The following is a 27,260-nucleotide window of genomic DNA, read 5'->3' as shown; positions in this document are numbered from 1 at the left end:
CCGGGTCCCATAACTAGGCTAGCAATCATTGAGTAACAAACAAGAATATATTACTACTGAAGAAGAGATAAGAATGTGAGTGAGGACCATTGAGCAAGCACCCTTGATAAAGGCCTGAAGTTGACGGTGAAGCAGAAACAAGTCCTCCAACAATGCTAGATTATGGAACAGTGATTTCAAATGTATTAGTGGATTTGATTTATGCATGGTAAATATTCAAGTCTTTATAAATTTTTTATAAATTTTTATAAATTTTGTGATTAGTAACCATTATTTGAAACCTCCTTAAATATTAAATGTCATTTACTTAGAAAACCAAACCTCAGTGCTGTGGTTCATTTATTGCTGTGAATTTTTAATTGGATTTTGGCTAATTAGTCCACATCGTGAATTTTTGTATTTTGGACTGTCTCAATATTCAAATTACCACAAAATCCAGCAGCTATCTATCTTTTTTTTTTTTTTAAAGATTTTATTTATTTATCTGACAGAGATCACAAGTAGGCAGAGAGGCAGGCAGAGAAAGATGAGGAAGCAGGCTCCCTGCTGAGCAGAGAACCCGATGCGGGGGCTCGATCCCAGGATGCTGGGATCATGACCTGAGCCAAAGGCAGAGGCTTTAACCCACTGAGCCACCCAGGCGCCCCCAGCAGCTATCTATCTTAAAAGTATTTCTTCCATTTGCATTTTTAGCTTCATTCAAACTGTATCAGATCTTACCATGTTGACAAAATTGGCCATTCCCCAAATTCTGTTCCTCAGTTTACTATGAGGATGATTATTCCTGTGATACTGGAAAATAAAACATCAGGTTAACATTCATTAATAATAGGAGATGAATAAAAACTCAACAAAATACTTCACTCACTATGAGATATTTCCAAGGGGAAAAAAAAAAAAGCTTTTTGGCATTCTTTCTGGTCAGCTAAAAATCTGGACAAATTATACAGAATTATATTTTTGATATAAAATAATAGTATATTGATAATAGTATTTTGATATAAAATAATAAAAAATAGATATAGCATTTCTGAGGACATGCTTCAGCTTTGCACTACTTTAAGGTTTTCTTCATAACCTTATCCCCTTTTCACATTACAATATATTACAGCACATTGACATATTAAACCAACTGATGTGTTCTTTAGACCATACTTATCATGCTGATGAAAGAAAACTTATTAAAGCTCCACAGAAACCATTATATTGCAACTAAAGGAACACTTTATCAGCTCTTCTATGTTCATGGTTGTCACAACCATGTATGTGGTGAATGTAATCAAGGACCACCCTAGAGCCAGCAATGTGATGGAGAAGGAAACTGTGTCTCCCCCTTCTCTCTAGGGAAAGGCTGAGAAGACAAAGTGGTTTTCACTACTCCAGTGTATTGTCTTTTTTCCCCTTTTAACAAATGGATTTTCCATTTGTGCCATCAGGACCTTGTTCTTAAGATGATCAATTTAGACCTGATAAAATATACTTTATAAAAATAATAAAAGTATCTTGTAGAGATAAATGCAAATGATCAAGCTTGTTTCATAATAAAAAGTAAAAGAAACATGGCTTTTCTGAATCCTACAATTATTCTCCAGTTACTTGCTCTTTTGTTCTCCTGTTATCTAAAAAATCTAAATACCTCAAAGATTTAACATTAGACTCTCTTCACTTCTCATTTACCATTCGTTTCTCAACCTACTACTCATTGATTTACCTGCCTCTAGCCCATTAAAACTATTCTTGACAGGAACATAAATATCCTCCTACTTATCCAATCTGTTGAACACCTTTTCCTCATCTTCCTGGTCATCTTGTCTACCTTTACTATTGAACATTCTGTCTTTCAAGTAATTTCTTATCACTTTGGTTGCTAATACCTATCACTCTTCGTGTTTTATTGTACAGAATTTTCCTTTTTTCCACCATCTCCTTAAATTCTAGATGGCAAATACAGTTTCACACCAGGATTCTTGGAGACCAATTGGTAGTGCTCACCTGAAATACACAGTTAAGAAAGATTCTGAGCCTATCTTAGAGATCACAGGGATAGGGTACTATATCATTCAGTGATATTCATCCATGGGGATAAGGGAGAGAAAGGGGAATGGGGTTTTGCATTCTTGACAAGTCTTTATTATATGGCTAGTCTTCCCCAGTGTATAGACACTTGTGTTCTGCTTATTCTTTCAACTTGCAATGTCTGGGTGTATACATCCATATCCTTACTCTACTTAGCTGCTTAAAATTCATCATACTGTCTTCAAGCTATGTAAATCTCTTGAAATATTTTCCAAAAGTTGTCTTTCTTTTTCTATTTTTCTTACCAGAATACACTAAGTCTCTACATTGTTCTTTCTGTTGCCCTTTTATGCAGCTAGCATATACATGTGTGCATATATTACTCAGATAAGTAGAGATATATATAGCTAATACTCAGAATCTAGTATATTAGACAGTCATTAACTATTTTTTAATTGAAAATAGATGATTTACTATAGAAACTTCTCTAAAAACCACCACTTAAAAATTTAAAGACAGTATTAAGGGAGCATATGTAAGAGCTATGTACGTAAAAGTCCAGATAATGCCCCCTAAATCATATCAAGCAAACCTTTACCTGGCTTCTGGGGTAAATACTAAATTTAATTCATTGTTCTTACTTCTTACTAATAAATTATTATAAAGAAAGCTTATTTTAGCACTCTTTTAAAGGTGAGTTAACATGTTCTCATAAACTTTTCTTTTCTCATAAACTTTTTTAATGTAAGCCTATCTAGTGCCTAAGTTTTACCACTTTTTTTAATTGATAGCTATAGTTTCTCCTTTTATAAAAAATTGAAAAAATGTGTCTTTCTTTGAAATTAATATAGATCTCATTTATTTTGTCTTATTGTGGTGGCTAAAAATTTCAGTTAATCTGTCAAAAGAAAATTTATCGACAGTGAAAACAAATCTATCTTATTCTCACTTTTGAAGAAAAAATATCCAACATTCCCACCAGAGGGAAATGAAAAAAACCCTACTCTCCCTGTAACTCTGTTATTTCTTCTTGCATATCTTTTCCTACTTTATTGTTAGGTGTATAATATGAAATATAAGTGGATAATTTTCAGTTCTTGGAGAGCTTATTCTACTTTCCATTATGTTGGTGGACTCTTCATCACGTAATTACTTTTCTCTCGGATTATGAAAATGTCTTTATAGGGCATTAACAGTTTGAGCTTTAACAGTATTGAAGCTTTAACAGTTTATCTAAAGTTTTCAATCAGTTTTTATGCTGAAAACTTTGCTTGGCATTTCTGTATCTAAAGAAAAATATATCATACTTTATATCATTGCATGACACAAGTTTAGATTTCTGCTTTCTCATACATAATGTGTTTCCTACCCATTGTTAAGAACAGACAGAACATTCCCTTTCTCTTTGCAGTTTCAGTGGAAAGAGATTCTCCAGTTCCCTTTTCAGAGATGGGGCAGCTCTTTATGGCTCTGGGCATTATGCAATATGTTCTATATATTACATGTCACCAAGCCTTTGAATTTTACTTACTTTTTGACAGAGGTCCTCTTCTCATTTGTAGGACTTGGAGACTTCCTGTGTGTGTGTGTGTGTGTGTGTGTGTGTGTGTGTGTGTGTGTGTTTTCCTCAGGTAAACTACAGATTGTACACATATTTTCAATTTTGTATACGTTGCTCATCATTTCCACATGTTCATAATAGGGAGGAGAATTCTATTTTGGCTTAGTCAGCTATACTGCCAAAGGACCTCATCACCTTTTATATAAATCTGTTTGGGAAGCTAAAAACAACATTGAGCCCAAATGGAATTCTGATTAAAATACTTTTTTCCTCTTTTTAAGAATCACAACTATTTGGGATCACAACTAGTTTTATAAGCATGAATGAAAAGGAAATGTTCATCTGAAAACTTACCACGTTATGATCAGCAACAATGAACAGTTCAACAAACTTTTCTTTATGGACATTCTGGAAATTTATGAAAAATTTAATGAAGTATGGTTAATGTTCCTCACTTTAATGTTTTAAGTTAAAATTTTTATGGTAAGAAATGTTAATATTATTGATATGGAAAGGTGAGGTACAGAAGTATAACCAATAATTCCAGGAATTTATCTAAGTAAAACCCAATATATTCTTAAAACATGTGCACCTGTGTATCAGGTTTTAGTAAACCTGAAACAAATTCTATATTTGAATACCCTTCCCTTTTTTGTTTAGTCTTTCAGGTAAAATAAAAGTTATATTTATTGCAGCATTATTTATAATAACCAAGATAAGGTAGCAACCTAAGTGCCTATTGGTAGATGAAAGGATAAAGAAAATATAGTACACACACACACACATACACACACACACACACACACACACGAATATTATGCAGCCATAAAAAAGGATGGAATCTTGTCATTTGCAACAGTATGAGTCGATCTGGAAGGTGTTGTGGTAAGTGAAATAAGTCAGACTGAGGAAGTCAAATAGTATATGATCTCACACACAAATGGAATCTAAAATTCAAAACAAATGAATAAGCAAACAAAAACTAGAATCAGACCTATAAATACAGAGAACAAATTGGTGGTTACCAGAGGGGAGGGGGGTGTAAGGATGGGCAAAATGGGTGAAGGGGAGTGGAAGACACAGGCTTCTAGTTATGGAATAAATAAGTCATGGAATAAAAGGCATAACATAGGAAATATAGTCAATGGCATTGTGGTAGCATTGTATGGTGACAGATGGTAGCTACACTTGAGTGTAGCATGATGTATGAAGATGTTGAATCATTATTCTGTATACCTGAGACTAATGTAACAATGTGTGTTAGTTATACTCTGAGCAAATGAATAGTTATAAATAAGGAATAATGAATATAATTTTTAATTTTTAAGTTTTTTCATATATAAAGTAAATATTAAGTAAGCTCATATAAAAAGGACTTATCAGTAGTGGCAAGCAAAACATAGGACTGACTGGCTAGTAGGACTGACTTTATTCCTTCTACTCCTCTCCTATCTCCCAATCTCATACTTTGCAGTAGTATCATCTCCAAAGAAATGTATAAAAGTTGCTAATTTTAGACCTTTGTTTTATAAATAACCAATACTGGAAAATTCTGTTTTCAACTCTTAGTGTTATGCATTGAGGTGCATGCATATTATCTGAGTATAAACCAGAGGCATATTGTACAAGATTTAGCTAAGCTGTTTTGTGTGTGTACTAAATAATTATATATTAGTTGATTGAATCAATCAGAAACATCTGTTAAGGACCTAGTAATTTTCTGACACAATCTGGACCATGGATATGTGAAGATGGGTATTCATGGATCTTAAAGGCTAAAACCTAGTGGGGATTTGAGGTGATATGAACTAGTTGTACAGGAAAGCCTAAAACGCAGAGGACTCTCATTGTGCAGTCATCCCACCAGAAATTGAAGTTGCTATTACTTACTTATCTTTAATAATTAATAATTAGAATATTTGGACTGATGAAAGGAGGAGACCCTGACTTATCATCAACCTCCTCCCCAACCAAAAAAAAAAAAAAAAAAAAAAGGCAGTGAAGATGAGGGAAAAGGAGAGTTTTCGAGACATTGTAAATTTCATTCTTTCTAACAACTTATAACCCTAATGCTATAAATCTATACATGCAGTTGTAAATATTCCCTTTCCTTAAAATTGATGGGACAAACTTAGATTTACAGTAGAAAATGAATATTTTCTTTTTCATTTTTTAAAAAGATTTTATTTACTTATTTGAGAGAGAGAGGCATGAGCACAAGCAGGGGAAGGGACAGAGGGAGAGGAAGAAGAAGACTCCCTCTTGAGCAGGGAGCCTGATGCAGGGGTCGATGCCAGGACTCTCGGATCATGACCTGATCTGAAGGCAGATACTTAACCAACTGAGCCACCCAGGTGCCCTGGGAATGAACATTTTCTATGTTGATTAAAAAAAAAAGTTTGACATTTTAGTTTTCAAACAAGAGTCAGACTCAGGTAGCACATATTTTTCTTCATTAATTGGGCTCATCTTTTTGTTTTGAAATAAAAAAAAAAATAAGAGACATTTTCCCTGGCATTAAGATGATTTAAAAATAAAGCACTTACTTGTATTTTGAGGTCTTCCCTGATTTTAATATCATCCTTTGAATCATTTGTCCTGGTAAAATTGAATTCTGCACAAGAATAATTGGCAGCATACTGCATCCTTGGATTATACCTGAACACCATATGTTGTCCCTCATCTGAATATTTCACTGGTTCAATGAGGTATCTTTGGTCATACACCCTGAAGAATCCCCTATGGAAAATGAAAATGTGATATATGTTCAAAATCTATTCAATTTGATCTCTGTATTTCTCACAATATTCTTCTTTTCCATTTTATTGACTTGCCTATTTATGAATGGAAGCTATATAGAGACCAAGTCCTCATGAGCATGCAGTCAGGCCTTTAATTAATAAATTTTGTAAGAGTCAACTCATCTAGATTTTCAGAAACTTAACAGTTCAATCTTTACTTTGAAGTCTCAGAGGTCTAGAAAACATTTTGTGAATTTTTTGTGTCCATCATGCATTAGTTATAGAGAAAATATATGACAGTAAAATAACTATTATCTGGAAATTTTGCCATTAAAGTTTTCTTATTCTTGAATATATTGGGATCTATTCATGTAAAGTGTACATACATGAAGGTGGAATTTTCTTGTTCTTCTATCCTCTACCCTACATTTCCTCCTTTACTCTTAAGTCCAAGATCTACAGAGAATTAAAATAGGCTTTACTTCCAACTTCAATTTTTAAGGACTCTAACTCCTGATTATTAAAAAGGTATGAAATGTGTGGTGAGAATTCACAGGACTAGAAGCCAGGAAACCTGGTTTTTGGTTTAAATTCTATCACCGGCAAATTGGATGTTCAGAGGCAAGTCTCTGATTTCAGTGTCTCTAACATGAGAGGACAGACTAGATGATTCCCAGCAGTCTTGTAACTCTGAATCCCTTGATTATATACTGAAAAACTTGTCTTGCTTACGGCTGTGCATTAGACATCTTTTTGTCAAAAATGAATATAAACAATTGCTAGAATAGATACTCAGGGCAAAAAAAAAGTGGCTTTTTCCCATTAATTTTTTTATTTATAGGGTTGTTGGAAAGATGAGAAGCAAATGCCTCTGAAAATCCATTAAGGAAACTGAAAAGCAAAAGAGATATTTGTGTAATACCTCAGACCATTACATGTGCTGATACTGGCAGCAGAATCAAATTCATGTATGATGGATCCTTGGTAAAAGCAGTGATCCTAAAATAGATGAAGAGGCTATTGATATAAATACATATACTCATATTACATAAATATTAATATATACATATTTCATGTTCACAATATATTAGCATTTCATTGTCACAATTTGTATACATACTCATTCATGTTTTCATTCATTGCGTTCTGTCATTTGTAAAATTTTGAAACTCTTTTAGAATCCTTTAATTGCTTGATTACATTGTGTTAAACAGTATATGGATTCTTCCCTCACAAATTTAGCAGCTTATTAGTTGATGAATCCAGCCTCAGAAGTGTGACCATTTTCCCTATAAATATTTCTCCTTGAATCCACCCTAAAATTCCTACCAAACTGCCATTCTTGGGTTGTTATTATAATTTTCCTCCACTTGCCTATGAGATCATGCCAATGTTTTTGATGATTGCCAGAATTAGGTCTCACTCCCCAACCAGGCCTCCTCAAGCCCTTCTCTCCTGCAGATGTGCTTCAGTCAAGTTGGTATCCTTGTCACTCCCTACTTCGTGCTCTGCCTACAGAGGTTCTGTCAGGTGATCATCTTTTCCGTTATATCCATCCATTCAAATCCTGCCTATGTGTGGCACTTCCCAGGCAACCTCAGACCCTCACAGGCCAACAACGACCCCTCGCATAAAAGAACGTTATTCTGTTTTCTTCCATTTCTATTTTACAAAGATTGCAGGATTACATTTCATAGCTGACTCATGACTTACATAGAGGAAATAAGTTTCAGAAAGTATACTTTTGATAAAAGAGGATAATGTCATCTTTGGTTAGACGAATACAGAGGGCATGTTTTGGAAAGGGAAAGAAGACTGTAAAAGTAAAACCTGTATCCACTGGAATAATATTAATGATAATTGAACAAAAATTCATTTGGAAATTGAAAAGACTTCATGTTGGTGCCTCAGAAGTCCTAGGCCAGGGAATATGACTCACATAAGGGTCAGTTAGATGGAGGTTTTAAAACTATTTCATGTCTTTAGGTTTTATCCATTTAGCTTGATGACAATCTCATCAGGGTGTCTTATACTGCTTTTGTATGCTGCTTTCCCCTTCCTCCAAGCTTAATACCATTTTGGGTACATATAAGCCAGTTTAGTTAAGAAAAATACGTTAACAGTCATTGGTTTGCTTGTTAGGCAGTAATCAGGAGGGGCATGTTTTCTATTTCAGGATAATTCAGCGGCAGTACTCAATACAAGATTCATTGCTGACATAACATTTTCTGAGGCTTCTTATAAAGCTAGGTTGGGTTTTAAAATCACATGAGGAAATTTCGGAAAAGAGATATAGGAAGGTTCTGTAAGATACCATGGTGGGAGGGTAGCTGGTGATCACCTCCCCTCTTGCAGAGTAGTAGGTTTCACTGTAATTTGAGGCTAGGAACTCCCTGGAAAAGATGGCAGAGAGGTAGTGAGATTTACTCATTTATGAATAAAACCAGTTATGGCAGAGATAAATCTCCAGGTTACTTCCAAATCTCAGCAAATTCCTCTCATACTAAAACCACATAAGCAGAATCAATTCCACTCACATGGAAAGGGATTCTACCCAGCTTTCATGATTTGGTAAACTCTAGAAGAGACTGAAAAAGATTCTGGCAGTTTTAGCCAAGGGAACAATTTGAGAAGAACCTAGAGAAAATATTACCTAGGTAAAAAAAAAAAAAAAATATATATATATATATATATGTAATATATTGATACAAAATATATTTGATGTATAAGGTATATTATCATACACTACATATATCTTAACATATATTCACCTAACAGGTATATATTTAGATAAAAGCAATATGTGTTAATAATAGTAAAATTAGAAAACATGGAAAAGGACAAATGAAATTGTCCTGAACTCTCACCATAGAAAGACAACCCATGTTAATATTTTCATGTAATTCTTTATAGTTTTATCCTCCACACAAGTAAAGGAATGGCATTCTGAATGTTCAGTAGAGTAATCAGTTCTCTCCCACATCTCCTGTATCAAACCCATGGGTATCTTCAGACTGAGAACTAAGACTGTATATCTCCACTCCCTCAGTACATGCTATAGCAGAACAGAAGAACAAAGGAGGAAAATATTAGATTTTATTTTATCCTGAAAAACAGACTTTTTGAAACTCATAACAGAAACATTAGTCCTGAAAGTCAAGGCTTTTGAAATAATAAAAGCTAAGCTTTATGTCTCCAAAGCATAAAAATGAAGAGCTCAGGGCAGTCTTCCTAAAAATAAGAAACCAACAACATAAAGGAGAAGCCAGGCTACACCACTGTCAGTTTAGACCAGGAAAAAAGTCTGGTGAAAGGAAGTGGATGGAGGAAATATGGTGACAGAAGGAGATTGTGTTATCTGGAGTAAATGTGACCGCACAAGGAGATAACACATAAGCGGATAGGTCAGCATCAAAGGCTTCCAAACCTGTTCCTAGAACCAGGAAACGGGTGGATATGGAATTACATTCCCCCCAAGACTGTCAGCTTTTCATTCAATGGCACATTCATTATAAGTTGCTAAGGAAGAGAAGTTTAATTGCTTATAGTCCTGCTGTCTGGAGGGATCCCTTGGCAACAGCCAATAGGTTGCCTATTTCTTGCTCAGTAAGAACACAGTGTTCTGTGCTGTGAAATTCACTTAGTTCAATTTGAATTACCCCATGTAGAAAAGAGCCACTCCATTTTAACATTGATGAGTCCACAAGAAGAAAAGTGGAATATTAACTCTATTAGAGATGAAATGGTGACAGAGTAGAGAAACCCTAGTATCAGTACCATTACTTTGGTTGACTGAATGGAATGAGCTCAAAATCACTTTTGAGAGGTAAAATATATACTGTGTTATATGAACGTGAAAAACAAACAGATATTTATGTAGTTATAAGTACATAAACATGTTCATTATTAAAATTGACATCACTCTCTACATAACTGTTTATCCAACAGTCTTCCTTTAATTATCTCATAAATATGCATTTAAAAATAGATTTTTGCAAAAACAAAATCAAGGAAATATTTAATCTGAATTATAAATATCCACCTGTGCCTTCTTATTTGTCTTTCCAAAAAGAGCTGGCAGAACAATCAGAATTTGCTCAACTAGAGCAGAACTGCTAGGTTTCCATTCATGCCCACGTTCCATGAACATAACCTGCCTCATTCCCATTAAGTCCCAATAGGTAGGATTATGTGTTCAGCATGCAACCAGGATGTACATTTTAGCTCAAGGGCAGAATCATAGTGGGCATTACTTCCTTTTTTTCCCCCAAAACCTATATTTAAAAATGTTATTTTCTTAAAAAACAAAGGATCCTATATTTTTTCAATTCATGAATACAAAGTACTAGTATCTCATTTTTAAACTTTTATTTTGGAATAAGTATAGACTCATAGGTAGTTACAGAGATGGCATAGCAGAATCTGATGTTTGTGCACCCTTTACTCAGTCTCCCCAGAAGCTACATCTTAAATAATTATAGTACAATAACAAAACCAGAAACATGCATGTGCATGTGTTTACATGTCATTTTATCGTGTGTGTGGATTTGTGTTACACTGCTGCAATCAAGATGTTCTATATCTTGATTCTACCAGAAGAATCTTCTTCATGCTATCTCTTTATAATCTCTCCCCTCTCAACAACATCCTTAATCCCTGACAACAATTCAAAACAACCATACTGTTTTCCAGATTTATAATTTTTCATTTAGAGAATGATTTATCAGTGGAATTGTATGGTATGTGATTTTTTTGAGATTTTTTTTTCCCATTCAGCATAATGCTATAGTGATCCACTCAATTTGTTCCATTTCATTGCAAAGTAGCATTCCATGATATGCATGGCCTAGTGTGTTTAACCATTCATTTGTTGAAGGAGATCTGAGTTGTTTCCGGTTTAAGGCTATCATGAATAGAGCTACAAATATTTGTGTATAGCTCTCTGTGTGAATGTAAGTTTTCATTTTTCTGAAATAATACTTAGAAGTACAATTGCTTTACCTCACGGAGATTGCCTGTTGGTTTCTTTTTTAAATTGCTTAATTGTTTTCCAGAGTGCTATATCAATTTATATTCCTGTCAGCGATGTATTAATGATCCAGTTTCTTTATATCCCTTGCCAGCATTTGGTAATGTAATTACTATTTTTTTCTTTTTTTAGTTTTAGCCATTTTGATTGAATGAAATATTTCATTGCAGTTTAATTTACATTTCTTGAATGATTAATGATCCCATATATCTTTTCAAGGGCTTATTTGTCATCCGTATATTCTCTTTGGTGAAAAGTTATCTCCCTATCTTGGCCTATTTCCCAGTTGAACTGTTCACTTTTTATGGCTGAGTTTTGAAAACTCTCTATTTTTCAGACTATTATCCCTTGTTGGTTGTGGTTTGCAAATGTCTGCTCCCAATCTGCAGTTTGTCTTGTCTTCATCCTCATAACAGAACTTTTGTAGAGTAAGCACTTTCAATTTTAAAGAAGACCAGTTTATCAACTTTATCTTTCATTATTCATATCAAATGATCTGGTGTAAAGTCTAAGAATTTTTTGCCTTAGCCCTAGATTCTGAAAATAGTATCTTGTTTATCTAAAAGTATTAAGGTTTTGTGTTCTATGTTGAAATCCATGATCTATTTTCAGTTAATTTTGGTATAAATTTGGCATAAGCTTTGAGATTTAGGTTAGGTTTTCTCTTCTTTCTTTCTTTCTCTCTGTCTCTTTCTTTCTTTCTTTTCCTTCCTTCCTTCCTCCCTCTCTCCTTTCCTCTCTCCCTCCTTCCCTCCCTCCCTCCCTATAGTGATAACTCTATGTATCAACTGGAGAATCATTGTCTTTACCATGTTGAATCTTCTACTTCTAGTACATTACCACAAATTAGGTCCCATCTATTTACATCTTTTTGATGATTTTCATCAGAATTTTGTCATTTTCAGAGAACAAGCTTTGTATATGAGTCTCAGATTCATAACTGATTATTTTATTTATTTTTGGACAATTGCAAATGGTGTTGCATTTTAAACTTCAGCTTGCATGTATTCCTTTTGACTGTATAGCAATACAATTGATTTTTTATGATGAAATATTCTGTGACTTTATTGAACCCATTTATTCCTTCTAGGAGATATTTTTGTTTGTTTGCTAATTTGTTTGTTAGCTTCTATAGAATTTTCTAAGCAAAACACTATTGTGTCATCAGCAAATAAGGGCTTTTTTCTTCTACCTTTCAATCTATATGCCTTTCATTTCCTTTTCTTCCTGAGTTGCACTGACTAGAACTTCTGGGAATATGTCGAATAGCTGTGGTGAGAGTACACATATTTGTATATGTTCAGTCTTTCACCAGTAAATATGTTTGTTGTACGGTTTTATAAATACTCTTTATCAAGTCAAGGACATTCCCCTATGGGCCCAATTATCGAAAATTTCTAATCATAAATGAAGTGTTGAATTTTATCAAAACTTTTTTTTCTGCATCAATCAATATAATCATGTGATTTTTTTCTTTACATTGTTAATATGTTAAATTACATTGATTAATTTTAGAATATTGAACCAGTCTTGTGCACTGTTGAATTGGTTATGGTGTAAAACTCTTGTGCATTGTTGTATTTATTTGTTAACATTTTGTTAGGAAGTTTTGTGTTTACACTCACAATGGACATTTTCTGTAGTTCAATTTTGTTTGCACTCTCTTTATTTGGTTTAGGTATCAGAGTAATGCTGGCTTCATAGAATGAGAAAGGGAGTGTTCCCTCTTCTATCTTCTAGAAGACATTGTCTAAAGAGCACTTTTCATTAAGACCACTTAGATTTAAAGTAATTATTAATATATTAAGACTTAGTCTGCTATTTTATTTTTTGTTCTTATTTCTTCTTTTTTCATGTTTTAGTTTCCTTTTCCTTCCTTCTTGTGGGTAGCTTAAATATATTTTTAAATTCTATTTTAATTTATCTGTAACACTTTTCAGTGTACCTCTCTGTATAGATTTCTTAGTGTTTACTCTGGATAATATATTTCATATATATGTATGTATATATAAAACCAACTATATGAGTCTTGGAATGGTATTATATGAGTTTATCCTAAATTTGTTCACTTTCTTGAATGTGTAGCTGTGCAGTATTTTTCTTGTCAAATTTGGAAATTTTCAGTATCAAAATAATCATTTGAGTAATTTTTCAGCTTCATAGTCTCTCCTCTCCTTCTGGGTCTCTGATGGCATCAATTTTACAACTTTTATTTTATTCCCACATATTCCTGAGAGTGCTTTTTTTTTTTCCAGAAAATTTTCCTTGTTATTCAGATTGTGTAATTTCTATTATTCTTTCTGCACCGATTATCTCTACTCTCTTCTCCATTCTGATCTTAAGCCCATCTATTGAGAGCTTTATTTTTTCTATGTATTTTACTTACAGTTCTAAAATTTCCTTTAGATTCTTTTTTTTTAAAGATTTTATTTATTTATTTGAGAGAGAGAGAGACAGAGTGAGAGAGCATGAGAGGGGAGATCAGAGGGAAAAGTAGACTCCCCGTGGAGCTGGGAGCCTGATGTGGGACTCGATCCCAGGACTCCAGGATCATGACCTGAGCCGAAGGCAGTCACTCAACCAACTGAGCCACGCAGGCGCCCTTCCTTTAGATTCTTTTTTATATCTTCTATCTTTTCTTTCTTTCTTTTTTTTTTTTGAGATTTTCTATTCATTTCCTGAGACATTCTATTTTTCTTTCATTTGTTTCAAGTATGTTTGTGATTTTTCAATGAAGTATTTTTATGATGGCTGCTTTAAAATTTTGTCAGATAATTCAAACATCTGTTTCATTTCAGTGTTGACATGACAGCTACTAATTTTTTTCTCTTTTAAGTTGAAATATTTCTGGCTTTTGGTTTGACAAATGTTTTCAATTAAAACTTGGGTATTATGATATTATATTAATACCCCCTAATATTATTTAAATCTTATCTTTTTGTAGATCTCCTCTGATACCATTTTAATGTGAGGCACCTTATTACTGTCATATAGGAATAGAAATCCAGGGTCTCCAATTGTCCTATATGAGTTCTTTGTTACTGCTTGGTTAGGGTCAAAATTCTGTCTTTTCACTCCTGCTGAAATCATCCTGATTAAGAAGGGGAGGGATTTTTTGACACTGTAAGGGGTGTTCTTGCTAATTCTCTACTCAGCATCTTCTCACATTAACCCATCAGGAAAGGTGAGAGATGCCCCATTTTGCTGGATGGGCATGGCATCAGGTTCCACAAATAGTCTGCAGTCACACTTACGTGGGGAAAATGGGTCTTCATTACCACTGAGCCAAGATGAAAGTCTTGGCTTCCCATTCAGTCATCTCTGATATCACTACACAGGAGAGGAGAGGGTGGTTGGGGTGTCTTTATAGCCTGACAAGGGTGGAAACTTAGTCTCTCGATCCTGCCTTTTCTGGCTGGGATGGGAGTGGGGACACTGTTCTTTGTGTGTGTGTCATGCTCGCTAGAGTAGAACAGTTATTGTCTCAAAACATTCTGTCTTTCTAAGCTGCTTTTTTCTCTCTGAGCCCTATGGCTAAACAGAGCATGATTTTTGTAGGTTTTTGGTTTGGTTGGTTGTTTGTTTTTTGTATATGTTCATGGGAATTTCCAGGTTGCTGATTTTTCCAGTATCTAGTCTGGGATGTATGAAGCAAAATGACAACCCAAGAAACTCACCACTGTGTTTGTCATTCTTTGGGTAACAAAATCCCTAGCTGGTCTACCTTTTTCTCCACATCTCTCTGTCTTCTTATATTTGCCTTATATATGTAACGCCCAGAAGTTTTCATTGTACTTAGTGGAAGGAATAGAGAAAAATATGTCTGCTTTATTTTTCTGGAAGTGAAAATTCATAGTCTCATTTTCTTTTATAAATCAAAATATATCGATTTTAGGAAATTTTATAGAACATTGTATCTTTTGGAATTCCACACTTTAATATGACCTAATATTGTTATGATGCACTAGTAAGACAACCACAAATTATGCTTACTGTTATTTAAAATATCAAAATACATACACATTACATAATCATAACATTTATCATCACATAATATTTTGCCATTGGTAGTATTCTTTCAAAGTTCTACCCAAGTTGATGAATGGACACCAGTGTTTAACTCAAATTAAAAATTGAAACAAAAACATATGATGAATATATATAAATATATATAAAATAATAATACTCAACTAGCCATAATAAATTATTTAGAACTGACAAATCATAAAGGTATAGTTTAAAAAGTTCTGTTTTATAATGGTGTTCCTGATCTAAGAGTGACTTAACATTTCACTGACTACTTGGATGATGTAGGAGTAAACATACTAAAGGATTTTAATAAATTAGAGGGTAATAGTTGTTAAAGCCCACAGAGTTCAAGATATCTCAGAAATAGATATATAGATAAATAACAAACTATTTGTAAAGTTCTTGAACCTAACATTATATCTTTCATCCCTTTGAAGTACACCAGGCCATTTTTTGGTCCTACCTCCAACATGATTAACTTACAGGACTTCAAAAATCAGCTCAAAACACACTTGCTAACTCCAAGTGGACTTTTAAGTTCTTTTCTATATGTGTATTTCTATATGTGTATTTCTATATGTGTATATCTCCATTTTTATATATACTATATTTTTATCCTACAATATAGAAGTCAGCAAACTTTTTCTGTCAACATCAAAATGGTAAATATTTTGGGCCATGTGGGTCACATATGATCTTTGTTACCTGTTCTTTGTTTAGTTTGATTTTGTTTTCATTCCAAATATTTTAAACTTTAAAATGACTCTTAGGTCGAGGAACATACATAGAGTATAGACCCAGCTTAGTCCACCAGTTTTTCTTTGCCTTCCCCTAATATGTTATCATGTCTATGCTTGAAGCTGCCTGTGAGCTACTTTTATAAAGGGACTGATTTCCTTTTTACTTGTGTCTTTTTGGTTCTCAAGACCATATTTGACATATTAAAGTATTCAATAAACAAATGCTGCTAGGAATAAAATAACTGAATTGAAATTTGAGCTGTCACCCAAATGACAGAATTTGCCATTTGAGTTCAACAAAGTTAATTCCCTGATAAAATAGAAGTATCAAACCTCTTCAGAGGAACAACAGAATCTAAAGTCCATACCACATTTCATTCAAATTGTTCAGTATACAATCTAAATTTACTAGACATAGGAAGAAATTGGAAAATTTGAACTATTGTCAAGAAAAAAGACAGTCAATAAAGATCTACCTCAAGATTATCCAGAGGATGAAATAGATGAGTTCATTAAGCAGGTACTGAACAAAGTAGAAGAATATATGCTTGAAATGCATGAAAAGATTTGAAATGTCAGCACAAAAAATGGAAATTACTTTTTAAAAAGCAAATTAAGAATTTTACAATTGAAAATACCATGAGTAGATAGTTTCATTGTATCGACATAAAATAAGAATGAAATTGATAAAGGAAAAAAGTAATAAACTTGATGACTGATCAATAGAAATTACCCAACCTAAAGAAGATAGGGAAAGAAAAAAGAACAGAATTTTAGGTACATATAGGATATTATCAAAATGACTGAAATACTAATAATTTGACTGCTAGGAAGAGGAGAAAGAGTATGGCAGAGAAAAATGGTAATGACTGAAATTTTATCCAGTTTGGATGAAGACATAAATTATAGTTTAAAGAAGTTTATTAAAACACAGGCAAGATAAGTATGAAGAAAGGAGAAGGTGTTTGCAAATTACACTACAGGGGGCTGATACCCAAGATCTAAAAAGAACTTCTCAAACTCAACACCCAAAAAACAGGTAATCAAGTCAAAAAGTGGACAGAAGACATGAACAGACACTTCTCCAATGAAGACATACAAATAGTTAACAGACACATGAAAAAATGTTCATTATCATTAGCCATCAGGGAAATTCAAATCAAAACCACACTGAGATACAACATTTCACCAGTTAGAATGACAAAAATTAATAAGGCAAGAAACAGCAGGTGTTGGAGAGGATGCGGAAAAAGGGGAACCCTCTTACACCATTAGTAAGTTGGTACAGTTATGCTGTTGGCAAGTTGGTACAGCCATTTTGGAAAACAGTGTGGAAATTCCTCAAAAAATTAAAAATAGATCTACCCTATGACCTGGCAATTGCACTATGAGTATTTACCCCAAAGATACAGATGTAGTGAAAAGAAGGGCAATAAGTGTCCCAATGTTCATAGCACCAATTTCCACAATAGCCAAACCGTGGAAAGAGCTGAGATGCCCTTCAATAGATGAATGGATAAGGAAGATGTAGTCCATATATACAATGGAATATTACTCAGCCATCAGAAAGAATGAATACCCAACTTTTGCATCAACATGGATGGGACTGGAGGAGATTATGCTGAATGAAATTTCTCTGTCAAGCAGAGAAAATCTATTATCATATGGTTTCACTTGTGGAACATAAGGAATAACATGGAGGACATCATGAGAAGGGTAGGAAAATTGAAGTGAAATCAGAGGGGGAGATGAACAATGAGATACTGTGGACTCTGAGAAACAGGGTTTTAGAGGGGAGGGGATAGAGGGATGGGTGGGCCTGGTGGTGGGTTTTAAGGAAGGCATGTATTGCATGGAACTCTGAGTGTTATATGTAAACAATGAATCTTGGAACGCTACATCAAAAACTAATGATGTACTCTATGGTGACTAACATAACACAATAAAAAATTAGATTAAATTAAATTTAAAAAAAAGAAAATCACACCCATACCTATCATTGCCAAATTGAGGAGTATCAATAACTAAGACAAATCTTGAACACAGAAGAATAACGTAACACATACAGGGGAACAGAAATTCAAATTGGCACTAACATCTCATTAGAAGCTACAAGGGTTGGGCGCCTGGGTGGCTCAGCGGGTTAAAGCCTCTGCCTTCGGCTCAGGTCATGGTCCCAGGGTCCTGGGATCAAGCCCTGCATCAGGCTCTCTGCTCAGCGGGGAGCCTGCTTCCTCCTCTCTCTCTGCCTGCCTCTCTTCCTACTTGTCATCTCTCTCTCTCTGTCAAATAAATAAATAAAATCTTAAAAAAAAAAAAAAAAGCCTCTGCCTTCAGCTCAGGTCATGATCTCAGGGTCCTGGGATTGAGCCCCACATTAGGCTCTCAGATCAGCAGGGAGCCTGCTTCCCCGCCCCACCCTGCCCCGCCTGCCTTTCTGCTTACTTGTGATCTCTGTCAAATAAATAAAATCTTAAAAAAAGAAGAAACTACAGGTGTCAGAGGAAAGAACAACAATGTCAGCATCTTTTGGCAGAAGAAATAAAAATTCTATCAATCCATAATTTTATATCCAGCAAAAATAATCTTCACAAGTGAACAAAAAGTAAAGATCATTTCAGATGAAAGAAAACCAAGGTAAATTTCTTCCAGAAATGGGTAAAGGAAGTCCTTCAGCCTGAAAGGATTGGCAGCAGATGGAAAATTGAATCTTTAACAATAGAAGGATAGAAAATGGCAAACCATTCAGTTAATAAAAAAATTTTTTTCATTGAATTTCTTTAAGATACATATGACCTTTTAAAGCCAAAATTATAGCCATGCATTATGGAGTTACTAATGTATATAGAGGTATATATATGACAAGGTAATATAAAAGAGTTGTGGTTGTAAATGGATTTATAGGATAGTGATGATTTTTACATTTTACATAAAATGATATAATAAATAAAACTGTAATAAAATATTGTATTTTATGTACTGTAAATAAATAAAATAAATAACAAATATTTAAAACTATAAATAAATATTATAATCCCTAAACCAAAAGCTTAAACCTAAAGCAGAGAGATATTGCTAAAAACCCAATAAATAAATAAAAAGCCAGTAGGTAAAGTAAAAACAAAGCAAACAAAATAAAAACCAAATAATCCAAAGAGACAAAGAAGGGAAAGAAGACCAGAGAAACAAACAAATAAAAAACCAAGACAAACAAAAATAAAATATTAAGTAAAACATATCATTCATAACACCAAATGTTAAAGGATTAAACATTACAACTAGAAACCAGATTGTCTGAATTCACTAAAAAGTAGGACCCAACTACCTGCCAACTTACAAGAGATACATTTTGAGTGGAAAGACACAGATATGTTAAAGAAAATGGGAACTGTAGGAGTCTGCATCACTAGGAGAGGTCCCTGCCAGAAAGGTGCTCAGGTGGCAAAGCAGGACAGAATCCTACATGGGACAGTGTGGTCTAAAGATTCCCAGGTCACAGAAAGAATGTGGATGCCTGAGCTAGCAGAGTTCCCAAGCACTGGAGTGGGAATATGGTTATAGTCAATGAGCCCGGGGGTTGGGGCTCTCAACTTGTTACACCATAAACCATGAACCATGCATGATCAAGCAACTGCTCTCCCTGTGGGGCCTACAAAGGACAAAAACACAGTGACCCTCCACCTTCCCCTGGGAGGGTCAGTGTGGGCTCACATCACAGAAGTTTTCAGAGTTTGGTGCACACAAAGGTGAAAACTGTTTATCTCTGAGTGTTTACTGAAGAGAGGAAACCATGATCTTTCACCTCCAGGGCTGGAGATAGGGCATGACTGTTTTTATTTTCATCCTCTAAAGAAACGGGAAAGCCTACAGGGAACAAAAGCCACATAGAGCAACCAGAAGCAGCTTACAATGAGCCCAACCCCTTAGCAGAGAGCAGTGCAATCTGGCCCAAACAAAGATACCTGGGAATCAGCACAGCAAGCCCCTCCCCCGGAAGACCAGCTGAAACAACAGGCAAATAAGTTTACAGAGCACATAGGACTGAAAAACTCCACCACTAGAGGAAAAGAGTATATAGAATTTGTGGCTTTCTTCTCATGATTCATTTATCTTTCAGCTTTAAATTTTCCTTTGTTTGTTTGTTTGTTTTCTTTTCTTTCTTTTAAACTAATTTCTTATTTTATTAATGCCTTGTTTTTAAGTATTTTTTGACTTTTATTTTTACATTTACTTTTTATGGATTTAATCTTCATTTTTTGCTTCCTTTCAATGTATTCATTTTTTTGTATATTTTATATATATAAGTTTTGCTTTCTTTACAATTTTGAGATTTAGTGTTTTCTTACAGAACAAGATATACCCAGGACCAAGTGGATCACACTGCTTTGTTTACCTGGGAGATTATGTTCTCTCTTTACCTCCCCCCCTTTTTTTTTCTTTTTTCTTTTTCCTTTTTTTGTTCTTTTTTGGTTTCTGACCTCTTCGGGTTTGTCTAGTGTGTATTTCCCTTGGGTCATAGTTGATTTTTTTTTATTTTGTTTCCTCACTCATCTATTTGTCTCTGGGCAAAATAACTAGAAGCAGGAATTCACAACAAAAGAAAGAACCAGAGGTAATTCTGTCTATCACAGATCTAATCAATATGGATATAAGTAAAATGTCAGAACTCAAGATAACAATTATAAAATACTAACTGGGCTTGAAAAAAGCATGAAAGACCCTAGAGAATCTCTTAGTGCAGAAATAAAATCTAATCAGCCTGAAATTAAAAATGCTTTAACTGAGATGCAATCTAAATTGGATGCTCTAACAGTGAGGGTAAATTAGGCAGAAGAGAGAATCAGTGACACAGAAGACAAGTTGATGCAAAGGAAGGAAGCTGAGGAAAAGAGAGACAAGCAACCAATGGACCATGAAGGGGAGGCTTCAAGATATCACTGATATCATAAAGTGAAACAATATTAGAATTATTAGGATCCCAGAAGAGGAAGAAAGAATGAGAGGGACAGAAGGTATATTTGAGCAAATCATAGCTAAGAAATTCCCTAATCTGGGAAAGGAAACAGGCATTCAATTCTAGGAGGTAGAGAAAATCACCGTCAAAATCAGTAAGACTAGGTCAACTCCCCAAACATATAATAGTTAAGCTTGCAAATTTCAGATAAAGAGAAAAATCCTGCAAACAGCTTGAGACAAGAGGTTTTTAAGTGACAGAGGTAGGAATATTAGGCTGGCAACAGAGACCCAGCAGGCCAATGTGGGCTGGCATGTTGTATTAAGGGTAATAAATGAGAAAAATGTGCATCCAGGAACACTTAACCCAGCAAGGCTGTCATTCAGAATGGAAGGAGAGATAAAGAGCTTCCAAGACAAACAGAAACTAAAAGAATTTATAATCACAAAACAAGCCCTGCAAGAAATATTAAATGAGATCCTGTAAGTGAAGAGAGAACCCCAAGGTAACATAGACCAGAAAGAAACAGACAATCTACAGAAATAGGGACTTTACAGGTAATACAATGGCACTAAATTAATATCTTTCAATAGTTACTCTGGATGTAAATGAGCTAAAACCTCCAATCAAAAGACACAGGTATCAGATTAGATTAAAAAAGCAAGACCTGTCTATATGCTGCCTACAAGAGACTCATTTTTGACCTAAAGACACCTCCAGATTGAAAGTTATGGGGTAGAGAACCATTTGTTATGCTAATGGACCAAAAAAAAAAAACCAAAAAAAAAAAAAAAAACAAAGAAAGTGGGTGTAACTATCCTCATATCAAACAAATTAGATTTTAAACCAAAGACTATAGTAAGTGATGAAGAGGGACAATATGTCATACTTAAATATCTATCCAATGAGAAGATCTAAAAATTACAAATATTTGTGCTCTTAACTTGGGAGCATCAAATTACACAAACAAATTAAAAAGCAAATTAAGGAAACACATTGATAATAATACTAGTATGGGACTTTAACACCTCATTCAAAGCAATGGACAGGTCATCTAAGCTGAAGATCAACATGGAAAAAAGGGCTTTGAATGACACACCAGACCAGATTCACACAGATATATAAGAACATTGCACCGAAAGCAATAGAATACACAGTCTTCTCTAGTGCACAGGGAACATTCTCCATAATAGATCACATACTGGGTCACAAATCAAGTCTCAAACAGTACCAAAAGACTGGGGTTATTTAATGCATATTTTCAGACCACAGTACTTTGAAACTGGAACTCAATCACAAGAAGAAATATGGAAAGAACTCAAATACATGGAGGTTAAAGAGAATCCTAATAAAGAATGAATGGTCAAACCAGGAAATTAAAAAAAAATTAAAATTCAAGGAAACAAATGAGAAGGAAACACAACTGTTCAAAACTTTGGGATACAGCAAAGGTGGTCTTAAGAAGGAAGCACATAACAATACAAGCTTTTCTCAAAAAATTAGAAAGTCTAAAATACACAAGCTAACCTTACACCTAAAGGAGCTGAAGAAAGAAGAGGAAAAAAAAAAGCCTAAACCAAGCAGGAGAAGAGAAATAATAAAGGTAAGAGCAGAAATCAATGAAATAGAGATGAAAAGAAGGGTAAAACAGATCAATGAAACTAGAAACTAGTTCTTTGAAAGAATTAATAAGATTGATAAACCCCTAGCCAGACTTATCAAAAAGAAATGAAAAAGGACCCAAATTAATAAAATCATGAAAGAAAGAGGAACGATCACAATCAACACCAAGGAATTACAAACAATTTTAAGAACAAATTATGAGCAAATATATGCCAACAAATTAGGATATATGGAAGAAATGGATGTATTCCTGGAAACTTATAAACTACCAAAACTGAACCAGGAACAAATAGAAAACCTGAACAGACCCATAACTAACAAGGAAATTAAAGCAGTAATCAAAAATCCCCACAACAACAAGAGTCCAGGGCCAGATGTCTTCCCAGGAGAATTCTACCAAACATTTAGAGAAGAATTAATACCTATTCTTCTGAAGCTGCCTCAAAAAATGGAAATGGAAGGAAAATTTCTAAGCTTGTTCTGTAAGACCAGTATTACCATGATCCCAAAACCAGAAAAGAAAAAAAAAAAAACATAAAAAAGGAATATTATTCACCAATATCCCTGATGAACATGGATGCCAAATTCTCACCAAGATACTAACCAGTAGGATCCAACTCTACATTAAAAGGATTACTCACCAAACCAAGTGGGAATTATTCCTGAGATGCAAGGGTGGTTCGACACTTGCAAATCAATCAACATGATACGTCACATTAATAAAAGAAAGGACAAGAACCATATAATCCTCTCAATTGATGCAAAAAAAAAAATCACTTGACAAAATATAGAATCTGTTCCCACTTAAAACTCTCCACAGTGTAGATATAGAGGGAACATACCTCAATATCACAAAAGCCATCTAAGAAAAGCCCACAAGGAAAATCATTCTCACTGGGGAAAAACTGAGAGCTTTTCCCCTAAGGTCAGGAACATGACAGGGATGACCATTCTCACCACCATTGTTCAACATAGTACTAGAAGTCCTGGGCTCAACAATCAGACAACAAAAAGAAATAAAAGGCATTCAAATTCGCCAAGAAGTCAAACTCTCACTCTCTGCAGATGACATGATACCCTATGTGGAAAACCCAAAAGACTCTACCAAAAAATTGCTAGAACTCATAAAGGAGTTCAACAATATGACAGGATATAAAATCAATGCACAGAAATCAGTTGCATTTCTGTACACTAACAATGAGACAGAAGAAAGAGAAATTAAGGAATTAATTCCATTCACAACTGCACCAAAAAAATATAAGATACCTAGGAATAAGCCTAACCAAAGAGGTAAGGGATCTGTACTCTATAAACTACAGTACACTTATGAAAGAAATCAAGGAAGACACAACGATATGGAAAAACACTCCATATTCATGGATTGGAAGAAGAAAAATAGTTAAAATGTCTATGCTACCCAGAGCAATCTACACATTCAATGCAATCTCTATCAAAATACCATCAACATTTTTCACAGAGCTGGAACAAATAATCCTAAACTTGTGTGGAACCAGAAAAGACTCCAAATAGACAGAGGAATGTTGAAATAGAAAACCAAAGCTGATGGCATCACAATGCTGGAGCTCAGGCTCTATTATAAAGCTGTAATCATCAAGACAGTATGGTTCTGCCACAAAAGCAGACACATAGATCAGTGGAAAGGATTGAGAACCCAAAAATGGACCCTCAGCTCTGTGGTCAATTAATCTTTGACAAAGCAGGAAAGAATATCCAATGGAAGAAGGAGAGTCTCTTCAATAAATGGTGGTGGCAAAAATGGACAACCACATGCAGAAGGATCAAACTGGACCATTTCCTTACAGCATGCACAAAGAAAAACTCAAAATGGATGAAAGACCTAAATGTGAAACAGGAATCCATCAAAATCCTAAAGGAGAACACAAGAAGCAACCTCATCAACCTTGGCCATACCAACTTCTTTTTTTTTTTTTTTAAGATTGTATTTATTTATTTGACAGATAGACAACACAAATATGCAGAGAGGCAGGCAGAGACAGAGAGGAGGAAGCAGGCTCCCTGCTGAGCAGAAAGCCCAATGTAGGGCTCCATCCTAGGACCCTGAGATCATGACCAGAGCCAAAGGCAGAGGCTTAACCTACTGAGCCACTCAGGTGCCCCAACCATACCAACTTCTTGTTAGACATGTCTCCAAAGGCAAGGGAAACAAAAAAATTGAAGCATTGGGACTTCATCAGATAAAAAGCTTCTGCACAGCAAGAAAACAGTCAACAAAACTAAAAGGCAACCTACAGAATGCGAGAAGATATTTGCAAACAACATATCAGTTAAAGGGTTAGTATCCAGGATCTATAAAGAACTTATCAAACTCAACACCCCAAAAACAAATAATCCAGTCAAGAAATGGGCAGAAAACATGACCAGATGTTTCTTCAAAGAAGACATCCAAATGACCAACAGACACGTGAAAAATACTCCACATTACTTGGCATCAGGGAAATACAAATCAAAACTACAATGAGTTACCACCTTACACCAGAATGGCTAAAATTAACAAGACAGGAAACAACAAATGTTGGCAAGGATGGGGTGAAAAGGGAACCTTCTTACACTGTTGGTGGGAATGCAAGCTGGTATAGCCACTCTGCAAAATAGTATGGAGGTTCCTCAAAAAGTTAAAAATAGAACTACTTACAACCCAGAAATTGCACTACTAGGAATTTACCCCAAAGATACAAAGGTAGTGATCCAGAGGGCCACCCTCACCCCAATATCATAGTAACAATGTCCACAATAGCCAAACTGTGGAAACAGTGGAGATGTCCATTGACAAATGCATATGAATGGATAAAGAAGATGTGGTGGAGATAGATATAGATATATATAGATTAGGTATAGATATAGATAGATATAGATGAACTCATTATCATGCTAAGTGAAATAAGTAAGTCAGACAAAGACAATTACCCTATGGCTTTACTCATGTGCAGAACATAAGAAATAGTGCAGAGGACAATAGGGGAAGGGAGGGAAAACTGAATGGGAAGAAATCAGAGAGGGAGACAAACCTCAAGAGACTCTCGACTCTGAGAAACAAAAACATGGAGGTGGGTGGGGGGATGGGGTAACTGGGTGATAGGCATTAAAGAGGGCATGTGATATGATAAGCACTTGGTGATATATTTAACTAATGAATCATTGCAAGTTTCTCTTTGTTAACCATATGACATGAAAACATCTGAATAAATAATATTCCCAGATTTGGGAGGCTCCATGGCATGCACTAAATTCACTTACTTCATGTTGCTAAGGAGACAAGGGTAATGTTGCCCATCAGAGGTATCAATGTCAGATCAAATTGCCTTGTATGTCTATAATTCTATAATATATAGCTCCCAGCTGATTAACAGAATTAAACAACAGCTAATACAATAAGAATGTCTACTTGAGGCATAAGCAGCTTGGGGTAATTTCAAGAGCAGGTAGATCTGAGTTATAGGGAATCAGCACCATTGTGACCCTGACAGTTTTTACTTCAGTGAATCTATGATTCTTCCGAAGTAAAACAATATCTGCTTTGTGTAGATATTGTGGGAATTGAGAGAGAACTTTGAGGAAAGGCACATAGAAATTATTCAATAAATGTTAGCCTTATTCCATCCTGAGAATGCATGCAGTCTGAATAAATTATCTAATGATCTATTATCTATTAACAGATAATAATTATCTATTATCTAACATTTAATAATATAATAATAATAATTATCTATTATCTAACATAATCTAATAATTATGTTATTAGATTAATTGTATTTCTGCACATTTGTCCAACAGGCAACTCCAGAGTAGAAGAAAGGATGTTTGTTTCTTTGTTTTATATTTTTTGGTTGCTGTTTTTAGCTAATAGGTCAGAGTCTCAATACTTCAACAGTTATTCTTCCACTTTTCTTAGCATTTGACAATTCTCCTTGATTTTAATGTTTAGGGCTGGGATGCAGGACTATTGTGTGTAGGCATGGCCCAAAGGAAAGCAATGGAAATTCAGCAAAAACAAAACAGAGGTTGTGGAGAAGCTAATGAAGAAATTAAAGCCATTAGAAATATCTAGCTGACAAAGGTAGCTTGATGAGGTAAATTCTTCCTCATTTTTAGTTTATTCTCCAACAGAACTTGGTTTGATATCAATTTTAAACAACTTAGCAGTCACTCCAAAAGCCATGTTTCCTTTGTTCTGCTGACTCACAAAGAAGCAACAAGCAGAGGGTAACTCAGGACTGAAGGGCAGTGTCTGTAATTGTTGTTAAGATACTGAAATGTAATTTTTAAAAATTTTCATTATTAACATATAATGTATTGGAGGGAGGAGTCAAGATGGCAGAGAAGTAGCAGGCTGAAATGACATGAGGTAGCAGGAGATTAGCTAGATAGCTTATCAAACCATTCCAAACACCTACAAATCCAACAGGAGATTGAAGAGAAAAGAGCAGAAATTCTAGAAACAGAAAATCAACCACTTTCTGAAAGGTAGGACCGGTGGAGAGATGAATCCAAAGTGACGGGAAGATAGACTGTGGTGGGGGAGGGGCCG

The 27,260-nt window shown here is 34.7% G+C and overlaps 1 protein-coding gene across 1 annotated transcript in view; it reads right to left on the bottom strand.

Annotated features, from left to right (window-relative positions):
- ADAM7 (ADAM metallopeptidase domain 7) overlaps positions 1-27,260 on the bottom strand; it is a gene marked incomplete at both ends in the record, with an annotated part of 86,906 nt that overhangs the window by 46,321 nt on the left and 13,325 nt on the right. Inside the window, 5 exon segments of the mRNA XM_080796900.1 lie at positions 721-792; positions 3,932-3,985; positions 6,124-6,316; positions 7,241-7,317; positions 8,633-8,711. Coding sequence (XP_080653026.1) covers positions 721-792; positions 3,932-3,985; positions 6,124-6,316; positions 7,241-7,317; positions 8,633-8,711 — 475 coding nt within the window.

The sequence above is a fragment of the Martes martes genome (genome assembly GCF_963455335.1).
Source record: "Martes martes genome assembly, chromosome: 2".
Classification (NCBI taxonomy): domain Eukaryota; kingdom Metazoa; phylum Chordata; class Mammalia; order Carnivora; family Mustelidae; genus Martes; species Martes martes.
The sequence above is the reverse complement of the archived record's forward strand: the minus strand, read 5'-3'. Positions and strand labels throughout refer to the sequence as shown.